Genomic DNA, 11969 nt, shown 5'->3' with positions numbered 1-11969 from the left:
TAAGCACTACTGAAAAGACGGAAGTCACACCTTTATCCGTTTGATCCAACAGAGCTGAATCATTCTTTCCTGTTGGGGTCGTATCTTTCTCTTCCGTGTTGTGCAATAGTTGTGAGGGGGAAGTAGAAACTGACCCTGCTTGGTAAATTCACGCGGATGTTTTAGATGATCATTAAATCAAGTTGCTCATTTATTTCGAAGGGCGGACACAGGAGTCTGAACAGTCACGTAGTTGGGAAGGGAAAGGTCCTGGAATCATAACTGCGTGTGCCCACGGGAACAGCGAATGGCTTGCGTGCCCACCTGGGGCTCTGCTCAGGCATTGGCTCCACCGTCGCCGAGAGAAGAGGAGCGGGCTCAAATAATTCATCGGCCAGTGTTTATGTTGCCTGCGTCACGTTTTGAATACACCTTTCTGGGGGACGCAAAGCATCCTGGGCGTGGCCAGCACACTCGTGAGCAGGCTCCACGGTAGTAGCAGCAGCAGCAGCAGCAGCACCTGCAGGTATTCACGCCGAGGAAGCCGTCGCGTTAATGGGAGTTATGGGCAGGAAAAAACAAATGCTGCGGCTTCATGCACCTGTTCACCTGTCGTCATGATCCAGGATTACGTTTTCGACTTGGGCTGCTTCAGACGTCCGTCGCCTCGCCTTTATTTTTCTAGTAAGACAGCTACGATGTGGATGTGTTGCCATTTCTTTGTCAAAACCATATTGGAAGTTTTAATTGACTCGATTGAATGCATTGGATTATCACCTGCTGCTATGAGTGCACTCTCATTGAGCATAATGAGAGTTTAAAACAACAACGACAACAACAACGGGGAAGTTTGTGTCAAATATGTATTCCAGTGCTCACAGGTGATTTGTTGTCGGTCGATTCAGGTCCCTGTGGAGTTTTACTTCTTGCCTTTGTTCACGACCTTTTTCCCTGCAGGCCTAATTAAACACTAGAGACAACGGTGCGTTCACATCATCACAATAGTGACCGCCTAAGGCTGCAGCTCAGTAATAATAATAATAATAATAATAATAATAATAATAATGATAATGATAAACGCATCGTTTATTTATATTTGGATACCGTTCTATTTAAATCTGTTTAATGAATGAAATTATAATTAACGCTGGATATGTGAATAGGGTTGGCAAAAGACCCCATCACTTGACAGCAGTGGAGCTTTTGTTATGCCAAGGCTTACTAGAACTGAGCGCTGATTATCATTGAAGTGAACGATGCAAATGCTCTGTCTTGGTGCTAATGTGTTGATTTACATTAAGGTGTCCTGTCACCTTTTGTATTTTCCTGTTGGCAGGTACATCTATTGTGTCACCTGCGAGCTGAGTCCATGTAACCTGAAGCCATCAGCGGAGCAGAACCGTCCACCCCCCTGTCGAAAAGCAGCACAATCCCGTCAAGGGCCGACAGAACATGGCTCGCTTCGCTCACCTCGCACGAATGAGACCAATTAAAAGCTTCATCGCAATGGTTCTCCTTATCAGTATATTTCTGATATTTGTGTACTCAACCCTTCACCTTGAATCGACCTATGGACACAGGGCCGAATTTCAGACTGCTTATCAGAGTCTAGCTACATATAAAAGTGAGGAGAGGATTGTGAAAACACCGACACCCAAGCTGGAGATCGTCACCACCACCAGCACCAGCGCCATCACCACCACAACACCGCCTCAGCCTCAAGGCCCACAGGTGTCCATCTCTAACAAGCTCAGGGAGAACATCCCTCAGAATAGCGCGTACTGGAATCGCCTGCTCTACTCTGCTCTGAGGAAGTTGGAAAAGGGAGGAAATCCTCCAGGGCGTAACTCAGATTGGTCTCGCTGCAGAGAGACGAGCCAAGAGTCCATACAAACCAATGTGCACGACATAGCCTCGTACCCCATGCTGTTTCGAGACTTTGTAGAGGGAATGGTTTGCAGGTTCCCTCCCCTCCTGATCAATCAACGCGACAAGTGCAAAACTGATGAGCAAGGAGGGACCAACCAGACTTTGTTTCTCTTCGCTATCAAGTCAGCGCCGGGGAATTTTCAGCGGAGGCAGGCAGTGCGAGAGACCTGGGGCCGAGAGGGGACGTACGAGAACGGACTGAGGGTGCGCACGGTGTTTCTTCTGGGTAGCGCTGGCCAAGACGACCCTAACCTCAGCGCTTTGCTGTCCTTCGAGGCGAGGCACCACGAGGACATCTTGCAGTGGGACTTTCACGAGTCCTTTTTGAACCTGACGCTCAAAATGAGCACATTGCTCGAGTGGACTGTGAAGCACTGTCCTCATGTCTCCTACGTCTTCAGTGGGGATGATGATGTTTTTGTCAACACGCCAGCATTGGTCGGCTACTTGCAGTCTCTGGAGCCCTCAAAAGCCTCAGAGTTGTACGTCGGACATGTGATAAAGACAGCGCGGCCCCTCCGGGATCCCAAGAGCAAGTACTACATACCTCTGAGCTACTACGACAATGCGTATCCAGCGTATGCGGGTGGAGGTGGTTTTCTCTTCTCCGGAGTATGGCTGCAGCCTTTACACTTGGTTTCCCAAGTACTACCTTTTTTCCCAATTGACGACGTCTACATTGGGATGTGCTTCCAGGCTATTGGAGTTTCTGCTGAGCTCCACCCGGGCTTTCAAACCTTCGATGTGAAGGAGCAGGACCGAGACAATGTTTGTGTCCACAAAGGTCTGATTCTGACACACCAGCGCACCCCGCAGCAGTTGAAACGGCTGTGGAATGGCATTCACAGTCCATTTCTGACCTGTTGAACATCACTCGGCTTGCTTATGACAATAATAAAAAAAAAAAAGAATCTTTTGCCTGTCTGCACTAATTACTTTCCCTTTTAAAAACATGTTGAGGTGAAGGGGGAAAATTGTTAAGACATTGCACTCAAATTGGGGCAGTAAAAAAAAACATGGTTGAGTTTTCACACCATCTCAAAACTAGACAAACACATTAGGGCGCAGCAAATTTCTTTCACACCATGTAAACCGTGCTGACCTTCAATCATCAGAACTTTCAATAAAATGATGAATCCAAAACTGAACTTTTTAGAATTTATTTTCCACAAAACTCATACATGTAACAGGAGCCAGCTAAAAGTACAGTCCTGGGATTTATGGGTCGCTGAAAGCAAGACTGGTTAAAAACTTAGACTCAGTAAAGTGGAACAGGAAACCTGCTGAAACCATAACCGCTGAAAGACAGACAAGAGCAGAAACCCAAACCACAGGTTAACGTTAACGCGATGCCTTCAGCCAGCCCTGGTTATTCTCCCCGAGCGCTACATGTTCAAACGTTGGTGACAATGCTGTGCAGAGAAAAAAGGTGATTAAACTCTTACAGTGCAGCTTTGTTAGGAAAACGTCTAACTTATAAGGCACAAAACCCAGAGGTATGAAGTACAATATTGTGGAAGCTACGGTTTGTCTCTCAACTTTTTTGCACACCAAGAAATCCCACATCATATCAAAACTATACATTCCTCAATAACGCCATAAAAGGTGTGTAGCGGTTTTCTCCCAGTCTCATCTCCACTGCATCACTACATGTCGGAGCAGGCTACTTTTCATACAGGTCAAGCGGGTAGTGCTCTTTGTACTGCTGTATGTGCCTCCACATGGATTCTCTCTGCTTGATCAGAGCGGGTGTCATCTCCTCGTACACGTCAGTGAAAAGCAGTTCGATGTTGGGTTTCAGCCGTTTCTCGGCCCTCTCGAAAGCCTCCATGACTGTCTTGCGGGACTGTTTGCGCCAGCTTCTCTCGTCGTCCTCGCTCCACCAGCTGCGGGTTGTCATGTAGTGCCTCAGCCTGGAGATGGGATGGTCCTGCTTGTCCCAGTAGTTGACCTCGTCCACCGAGCGGTAGGCGGAGCTGTCGTCGCTGGTGCTGTGGTGGCCAATCCTGAAGGATTCATTTAGTCATTTCAATCGTTTGGCTATTTAGAATTCTATTGTTTTAAAATCTGAGAACATTTCACATTTTGAAAGAAAAACCTTGTTGTTCTATTTGGTGTGAGCTCTGAGACTGAATTCATCTGAATTCATCACAATATTTAACACAATATTTTAATATTTTATTGGAAATTGACTCCTTCAAACCATTCTCTTATCTTTTTAAGTTGCTAAGTTGCAATACTGTGTGTTCACATGGCCAAACAAAACAAGATAATTTATAGACGTGTAACTTACATGAGCCAACATACTGTTGGGATATAAAACACAAGTGAATTTAAAATGACCAGGACAGACAAAAACCTTCTGAAAAGAATCTGTCAGACAATCATTTCTGACATTAATACTTTCATCATGCATCCAAAAAAGGGAGCTGAAGATCACCGGCCTGAACTAACCTGTAGGTCATTGCCTCAATGAGGAAGGGCTGGTTCTCAGCCACCGCCCTGCGGCGCGCCTCTTTAGTCGCATTGTACACAGCAAACACATCGTTTCCGTCGACACGGATTGACAGCATGCCGTAACCTGGGCCTCGAGCGGCTGTTGGGTGGGAGAAAGAGTGAGGCCCGGTCACAAGAGCAGCACAAGTCAAAGAGAAACGCAGGCCGGCGCTGTTTACCGATGCCGTCTCCTCTGTACTGCTCTTCGGTGGGGGTGGAGATGGCGTAGCCGTTGTTGCGGCAGAAGAATATCATTGGGCACTCGAGGGTGGCGGAGAAGTTGAAGCCGGCGTGTGCGTCGCCTTCGCTGGCGGCCCCCTCTCCAAAGTAACAGATGACGGCGCGGTCCAGGTTTTCCCTCTTGATGGCGTACGCGGCGCCAGCGGCTAGAACAGACGTGTGGTGTGAGTGCAATGTACAGGGTATATAGATAAACTGCACCACACAAGAGCATATGCACAGCTTACCCTGCGGTATCTGAGTGGCCAGAGGGGAGGAGATGGTGACAAAGTTCAGGTCTCTGCAGCCATAGTGGACGGGCATCTGTCTGCCCTTGCCGAGGTCGTCGGCGTTAGCGTAGCACTGAGCCATGAACATATCCAGAGGAAATCCTCGGTACATCAGGACTCCTGCGACAAGAAATGAAGGACGCAGTTAGTCACAAGAAAAACCTGGTCACCTGAGCCAAGGAGAAAATAGCCAACAGCCAAAAAAAAAAAAAAAGACCTGAAAAAGAAAGAGATGGCTGTGCAGGTGCTGATAACCTGCAAGACCACAAGAGCGTAACTGGAAGTATAAATAAATGATCACGCACTGTTGACCTGACTTGTTTTTCAGAGCAAATAACGTGGCGTGACTACTGTACCTTTAAGTTCAGCTATTCAGCAAGCAAGCAAGAGTCACCATAACAATAAACATGCGAACAGACATAATATTAAAGCAAACACAAGATATATACATCGAAAAATATTTTTTAAAAATAGTCCAGAATATAATTATAAAAAGCAGCTAAATTCCTGTGATTCAATCATGCCATGTGGCTCAAGGGTGGGCAGTTCATTTATTTAAAAGGTTTCCCCTCTCCAACATCTAGGTGTGTTTCCTGATCAGGGCCTTTCTATGAAATGTGATTGCAAATGATAACTACAGCAAAATGGAAATACAGAGCAGGAAATCCTTACCGGCCTCTCTGTATTGACCAAAGACCAAGTCGCTTGAGTCGAGAGCAGCAGCACTTCCAATGTGTGTCCCCTCCTCACCATAGTTGGTCATGTAAAAGGAGATACGACCCTGTGAAGTGACAATTGAACCTCATTAAAATTCTGCTGTTTTATATTTTAAGCGGGAAATAGAAAAAAGGCAAAACATGCCTGTCTCTGAGACTCGTAGAGGATGCGGTCCATTGTGTTGAGCAGAGTCATCTTCTGGTAAAAGTTCAGCACAGTCTCCTTGGAGAGCTGAGCACAAGAAACACACCAGATTAACAACTGAACTTTGGTGTTTTAAATGTGGATTATTAAGAGGACTGGGTGCAGTCGGGCTGACTGTACCTGAGGGTCCTGGGAGGGGTTGATGATATTGCCCTGCCTGTCCATGACCCGGTACACCGGGATGCCAGAGATGACATTGGGCTCGATGAACTCGAGCTGGTCCACAAACTCGGCAGAGGCTCCTGGGAACTGTGGCTTTTCCGGCAACGAGTCAAAGGGCTCCTGCTGCCGTGCGGCCTGGCATGTTGAATACAAGCATTATTTATTAATAACATCAAATTGGCCGGAGCGGTAGCGGGCCCTGTATAAAACGCACAATGAAGGGCACGACATCCAAGCAAAAACAACAGCCTGCACTGGTGCGAGGGAATTGCACTGCAGAATGTTATTCTCACCAGTGAGGCTCAAATAAAGCTGATCATCATGGACTGTGGGATCAGTGCACACAATAATTTCAATCTTAATTTCATATTTTTGAATGGCATTTTCTCTCCGCAATCTTTACCCAGAAGGTGTGACTTAGTTAATCTGCTCTCCTGCAGCCAGCATCCAGCGCTTACAAATGCATCTGTTTCTTGAAGTGAATGACAGACTGACTCATTAGTGCACCGTTGGCACAATACATTAATGAGGGGAATTCTGCTGAGTTTACAGGTGCAGGTGCATCTGAGGTGACTGCTAAGGTGCAAATGGACACTCCTTGAATGAACTAAACCCAATGGTCTCACTGATCAACGTTAGTTAGACAGGGTCACCATCAGCTGATCAGTAATCAGATAGTGGGCCGTCTTAAAGAGCAGGTGAGCCTACACTATGATAGGATTACTGCAGAGACCAACTGAGGAAGAATATTGTAAACAAATGAGAATTTTTTACCCCCCAAGCTTTAAAACCACATGATGTGATACAGACGAAACTGCACACAAATATGCAAAACTTATTCGACAGGAAGCTCAGCCAGGGATAAAAAAACAAACAAATTTGTTCCCCAATACCTTACAATTGTTTGATCCTTACTATTATTTCATAATAAAAACACTCCACAGTTCTTTTAAAACATTTGTTTGTCATTCCTAGGTATAATATTTATATTAACAATTACACTTTGTCTAACGCGATATTTTACACTCGATTTAATTGTTTGACATACGTGAAATGTGCTTTACTCCATTCATGCTCTGTAATAACAAAACTGGACACCACAAGCGTTTGCACGGCTGTGTGCACTGTCTGTGTCCTCTGCCTCAATAACGAAAAATAAAGCACACACACAAAAAAAATACTAAAGATTATTTTTTTTATGTAAAAAGGTGCTTCTTCGCTTACGGGTGATGACACGTATTTTGAGTTGGGGATCCTCACGACGTCGTTTATGACAGAAAGAATAAAAAGAAATCGACCCTGATCACGCCCCTGTGGTCAACCAATCAGAAGGCAGGAAAACTCCTAGCCGCTAGCTAGCTACCCATAGCATCGTCAACACCATTGACTTGGATCACCTGTACCAGCTGCGGAGCAGTTACACTTGAGCCATCCCGCGACTGTATTCCAACGTTGCGTCACATTTATGTGATGTTATGTCGCGCTATTTTTAATCTGTCGCTCGGTGCTTGCAAGTGGAGCTGTGATTTTAACTTCGACCTTTCCTGCGCTCCAGCGGCATTAGCTATTGTTGAGGAGAGGAAATGAAACAGCGTAGCGCCTGAACTTACACTGACTCTGAACGCTCTGCGTTGGAGTAGCTTCAGTCCCGACGACTGGCGAACAGCACGTAGACACAGTCCATACATTTTGTTGATACTCCGCACAGTCGCCATCTGGACAGTCCGCAGGCTCTCGCTGGCTTCTTCTCCTGTTTGTTAATAATGGCAGTTGGCATACGTCTCATTGTGTTTGAGCGCCACCAAGTGGTAAGGCGTACGAATCAAGAACGTACCTCACATTTAACCAATATTAAAGCCCCTTTTATGTATTTATAATATGAAATGTGCTCGTGAATCAGAAGAGAAAAATATCCTCCACACAACTTCTGTGCGGGCCACAACTTGTAGGCCACCGTTCTTTTTAATTTCCTTCAAACCACATGTAAAAATCACAGTGACAAGTATTGCTCTTTTATTGTAACACACTCTTTAATCCAGTGTTTGTCAAAGTGGGTGGCGCATGAAAAAATTTCTTCCTCCAAGGTGGGGCGTGACAGAGAAAGTTTGAGAACCACTGCCCTAATGCCGTGCAAGTCTATGGGGTCAAAAGTCAACTTTGTCCTAGAGACATGGGGCCACTTGCAGGTTCATCAGGATCCCTCAAGACACAGCCACGTTAAATTTGGGGTAGCCCCAAATTTGGGGCAGCAGGCATGACAATTATTCTTCCTCCAAGGTGGGGCCTGACAGAGAAAGTTTGAGAACCACTGCAAGGTGAATATTGATTATCATCACCTTGGCTGATTTACTTTGAACTAAAATCATGTCAGTTAAAAAAAAAGAAGATAAATATATTAGTCTTCATAAATATGTTTACTTTTTATCCCATGTATTCATTTTTTAATTTAACAGTTTTTCTGTAGAAATATCTGTATATCTGCTTGTTCCGGCAGGAGATGTGACCGCTCTTGGCTGATTGTGTCCTTTGCTGCGCAAAATCCTCTTTCCAGCGGGGTAGATGATGCTCGGACTCACAGGTATGAGCTGAGGAGCTTGGACAAGAGAGGGAATGTGTCTTGTTTCTTTCACCACCTGGTCACAGGGTCTTCTGACGTAGGCACTTCCAGCAACTGTCTGTAGATCTGTATTTCTTTCTGGGCTCTTTGGGCTACTGAAAGTGTTCCTTCCTCAGCAGCACGGGTCTCTAGAGCTCTGTCCTCTGCCTCAAAAAGCTCCTCCAGCGAAGATAATCTTTGCCTGTCAGGAGGTGGAATCTAGTATGTGGAAATAATGAATAATAAAACCTGAGTCATTAAAGAACGCAGCAAATGGGTGAATATTTTTGAGCTTGTATGTGAGTCATATCCCCATAAAAAAGAGAACACTACCTCGATTGTGAATGAAACATCAACGGCAGCATTTTGTATAATAATTTGTTCAAGTACAAGTTGCACATTGAACATTTGATTCTTTTAATTTGATCTTTTTTCACTGTAGAGAATCCAAACCTGGCTGAGCATCATTTATCTGCTCCGCCAGGTTTTGTACCTGTGAGATGTATTTCCAGAATATTTTGTTATTAATTAAAAAAAGTACATAAATAAATAATAATAATAAAAAAAAAAGGCTGGACTTTTCTTAGTTAAGGGGAGAGGATTGGGATTAATTTTTAAAACGTTTTATTTTTTGTTTGGAAGACATTCGTCGTAACTCTTGTTAAAAAAGATTTAAAAAAAAAAAAAAAAGGAAAAAAAAAGGATGACGCCTTACTTCCATTTATTAAGATGTACTACCTTCTTGTGGTCACTTATGGAATTTAAAGGATTTTGATATTACAGCAGTAAATATCTTCCGCATTTCTATATTCTATTTTCCACATTATTCTCCATTATCGAGGTATTGTCAAATAGCGGATAATTTATGAGTTTTTAATTTAAACTTAAGTGTGTACTTATTTTCCCCTCGACTACGTCATCAGCCGGTGCCACGAGAGACAAACTATGTGACGTCATTTTGCAGCGACCAACTTTATTTTGCGCGGTGGTAGTATAATTGGTGCAAGCATGGATGTAAGCACACCTTCAAACGTTTCTTTAAGAGAGTTTGGCAGCGAACAGAGTTTTCTTTCCCGACCTGACGGCTCAGCCTCCTTCATTCAAGGTAACAACACCTAAACACACTTGTTTTTCTCAGCAGATTCCATGTCATATGGCCATGTGGGTCCGAACCAGAATCTGAGCTGTTACCATACTGGTCATATTTACGTTGAAAAATCAGCTTTCAGTAGGCTTTTTTTGTTTGTTTGTTTTTGTTATAAGCCACATGGCATCTTCACTGACGACAACAGTCTTCAATTAAGATGTATGTAACCTTGTATGAGATTCTGATCTGTAAGTCAACAATTGAAATGACAAATAATTTGTGAACACTTACAAGGACTCAGAACATAATTTCCCCTCATGGCTAAGTGATTTATGTTGAATTATGTCATGCCTTGTCGTTATGTGAAGGAGACACAAGTGTGTTAGCTGGGGTGTATGGACCAGCAGAGGTCAAAGTCAGCAAAGAAATCTATGACCGGGCAACGCTGGAAGTCTTGGTGCAGCCCAAAGTTGGACTGCCAAGTAAGTAGGAAATGGTGAAAAAGCACACAAGACTGTACATTTGATATTAATTTATTGCTGAGAAAAGGATGGCCATATATGTAAAACACTAAATCAACTGAAAGTAAAATGAAAGGCTGCTTCATGTTTGTGTTTTCGTTTTATCTGGACTATAAGGTTATGCTACTGAGTTTATTGCTGTGAAGCTTGAATCCAGTATACATGTGTATAATTTTGTCCCTCAGCTGTGAGAGAACGATCACAAGAGCAATGTGTGCGAGAGACCTGCGAGGCGGCTCTGCTCCTGTCACTTCACCCGCGTTCCTCTTTAACTCTTGTTCTGCAAGTGTTACATGATGACGGCTCGGTATCCTTCAAAAGATCCCTTTGCTATCTTGTGTTGCAAATCAGGACTCTGAAATCATTTCTTCTTGGAGTTATTTTCCCTTGACGTGTTTTGCAGCTCTTGTCATCCTTTTTGAACGCAGCCTGTATGACTCTTATGGATGCGGGCCTGCCCATGAACTGCCTGTTCTGCGGAGTCACCTGTGCCATCGACAAAGACGGTGAAATCATAACAGACCCCACTGCAGCTCAGGAGAAGGTAGACAGAATCACGGCCGTCAGTCGTGTTATTAAGGACTAACTTTCTTCCTAGTACCTGGAGAAGGGAAACACAGAGCAACAGACTGATGATATTTAACAGACAACATTTGTTTCTTCGTATGTTTTTTCCAGTTTTGCCTGAAAGTCTGTCTCATCCCAACATGATTTGCGTGTCCTTTCAACCCACTCAGCGCTGTCATCATCCTCACTGAAGCTGTTCATTTGCTCTCATCTGTTTAGGAAAGTCGTGCTCTGATGACCTTTGCTATTGACAGCACAGAGCAGAGGGTAATGATGTCGTCGACCAAGGGATCGTTTTCAGTTCTTGAGGTCAGTTGCCTGAAGTGGAGAAGTATCAGCTTTCCAGAAACACTGTGGTCTTTGTCTCGATAGGCTTTTGAATTATGTTCTTTGTAGTTTTCAGGTTTTTCTTAAAAATCAAAATAGAAAGGGGTCCTGCTTTTTGATAGTATTAATTATTTTGTACCAGCTCCGTCGCTAAGTGCAGGAGCCTTAACATTCAAATACAACTAATTAAAATTGCAAATAGATAATATGGCAAATGAAAATTGAATTGTGTGTGTGTGCGTGTGAACGCTCCTGCATACCAATTAAATTTAAAATGCACCTGTGTGTCAAGATCTGGAAGCTGGAATGAGGGAATGGGGCTTCCAGTAGCAAATATTACGCTTGAAATGGAAAACTTGTCAAACAGAGGGATGTACAGTATTGTAGAAAATAGACCTCTGGAAAATCACTCAATGAAAACGCAATCATTTGGAAATTGTTTTTTTTCCACCTCATTCCAAATTGGAAAAAAAAACACTTGAGCCTTTGAGATCAGTCATGGAAGCCTCACTCGTGAATTGAACTTGACTTTGTGTCTTCCTGTCTTTGCTCTTTCACAGCTGCAGCAGTGTATAGCAGTCAGCCGGAAGGCCTCCGAGAAGATTTTCCAGTTCTACAGAGACTCTGTCAGGCGGCGATACTCCAAAATGCTTGAATGAGGCGCCTGTGACGCTTTTATTCTCTTTATTCTGCTTTTTTTTTTTTTTAACCCTTGTATATAAGGAGTGCTGTCGTCATTATAAAATAAAGAAGCTAAAAGCCGCTTTGAGCTACCTTTGATTCAGCTCACCTGCACCTGGCTGCTCTGTGGGTGCATTGAAAGGTTTGCTGTGGGTGATGATGGATATTGGGGAATTTGTTAGAAGCCCAGAATG

The 11969-nt window shown here is 44.0% G+C and overlaps 3 protein-coding genes across 3 annotated transcripts; 2 read left to right on the top strand and 1 right to left on the bottom strand.

The window, feature by feature from the left end:
- The first annotated feature begins 58 nt into the window (after positions 1 to 58).
- On the top strand, positions 59 to 3034 carry b3gnt2l (UDP-GlcNAc:betaGal beta-1,3-N-acetylglucosaminyltransferase 2, like). The gene is made up of 2 exons (XM_076036663.1): positions 59 to 663; positions 1316 to 3034. Exon 2 carries the CDS (start codon positions 1432 to 1434, stop codon positions 2773 to 2775), a length of 1344 nt encoding a protein of 447 aa, XP_075892778.1. The 5' UTR covers positions 59 to 663; positions 1316 to 1431; the 3' UTR covers positions 2776 to 3034.
- An 18-nt stretch (positions 3035 to 3052) lies between these two features.
- On the bottom strand, positions 3053 to 7746 carry bckdha (branched chain keto acid dehydrogenase E1 subunit alpha). The gene is made up of 8 exons (XM_076036664.1): positions 7607 to 7746; positions 5955 to 6131; positions 5775 to 5861; positions 5586 to 5694; positions 4872 to 5033; positions 4584 to 4790; positions 4363 to 4504; positions 3053 to 3914 (listed from the first exon to the last, which is right to left on the bottom strand). The coding sequence occupies exons 1-8, from the start codon at positions 7709 to 7711 to the stop codon at positions 3572 to 3574; spliced, it is 1332 nt and encodes a 443-aa protein (XP_075892779.1). The 5' UTR covers positions 7712 to 7746; the 3' UTR covers positions 3053 to 3571.
- Positions 7747 to 9297: 1551 nt separating this feature from the next.
- exosc5 (exosome component 5) lies at positions 9298 to 11856 on the top strand. Its single transcript, XM_076036655.1, has 6 exons — positions 9298 to 9697; positions 10048 to 10161; positions 10386 to 10507; positions 10604 to 10744; positions 10987 to 11076; positions 11655 to 11856. The coding sequence occupies exons 1-6, from the start codon at positions 9601 to 9603 to the stop codon at positions 11751 to 11753; spliced, it is 663 nt and encodes a 220-aa protein (XP_075892770.1). The 5' UTR covers positions 9298 to 9600; the 3' UTR covers positions 11754 to 11856.
- Positions 11857 to 11969: the final 113 nt, after the last annotated feature.

The sequence above is a fragment of the Nelusetta ayraudi genome, unplaced genomic scaffold (genome assembly GCF_046127955.1).
Source record: "Nelusetta ayraudi isolate G7.1 ecotype Tasmania unplaced genomic scaffold, CSIRO-AGI_Nayr_v1 ptg000048l, whole genome shotgun sequence".
In the NCBI taxonomy this organism is placed as follows: domain Eukaryota; kingdom Metazoa; phylum Chordata; class Actinopteri; order Tetraodontiformes; family Monacanthidae; genus Nelusetta; species Nelusetta ayraudi.
The sequence above is the reverse complement of the archived record's forward strand: the minus strand, read 5'-3'. Positions and strand labels throughout refer to the sequence as shown.

What these genes read in the sequence shown, in the direction of transcription:
- b3gnt2l (XM_076036663.1), top strand. Translation starts at nt 1,432, where the DNA reads ATGGCTCGCTTCGCTCACCTCGCACGAATGAGACCAATTAAAAGCTTC.
- exosc5 (XM_076036655.1), top strand. Translation starts at nt 9,601, where the DNA reads ATGGATGTAAGCACACCTTCAAACGTTTCTTTAAGAGAGTTTGGCAGC. An exon ending in TGTTACATGATGACGGCTCG is followed by an intron (nt 10,508 to 10,603) that starts GTATCCTTCAAA and finishes CGTGTTTTGCAG; the next exon opens with CTCTTGTCATCCTTTTTGAA. An exon ending in CCACTGCAGCTCAGGAGAAG is followed by an intron (nt 10,745 to 10,986) that starts GTAGACAGAATC and finishes TCATCTGTTTAG; the next exon opens with GAAAGTCGTGCTCTGATGAC.
- bckdha (XM_076036664.1), bottom strand. Translation starts at nt 7,711, where the DNA reads ATGGCGACTGTGCGGAGTATCAACAAAATGTATGGACTGTGTCTACGT. An exon ending in TGGTCAATACAGAGAGGCCG is followed by an intron (nt 5,034 to 5,585) that starts GTAAGGATTTCC and finishes TTCTTGTCGCAG; the next exon opens with GAGTCCTGATGTACCGAGGA. An exon ending in GGCCACTCAGATACCGCAGG is followed by an intron (nt 4,791 to 4,871) that starts GTAAGCTGTGCA and finishes CGTCTGTTCTAG; the next exon opens with CCGCTGGCGCCGCGTACGCC.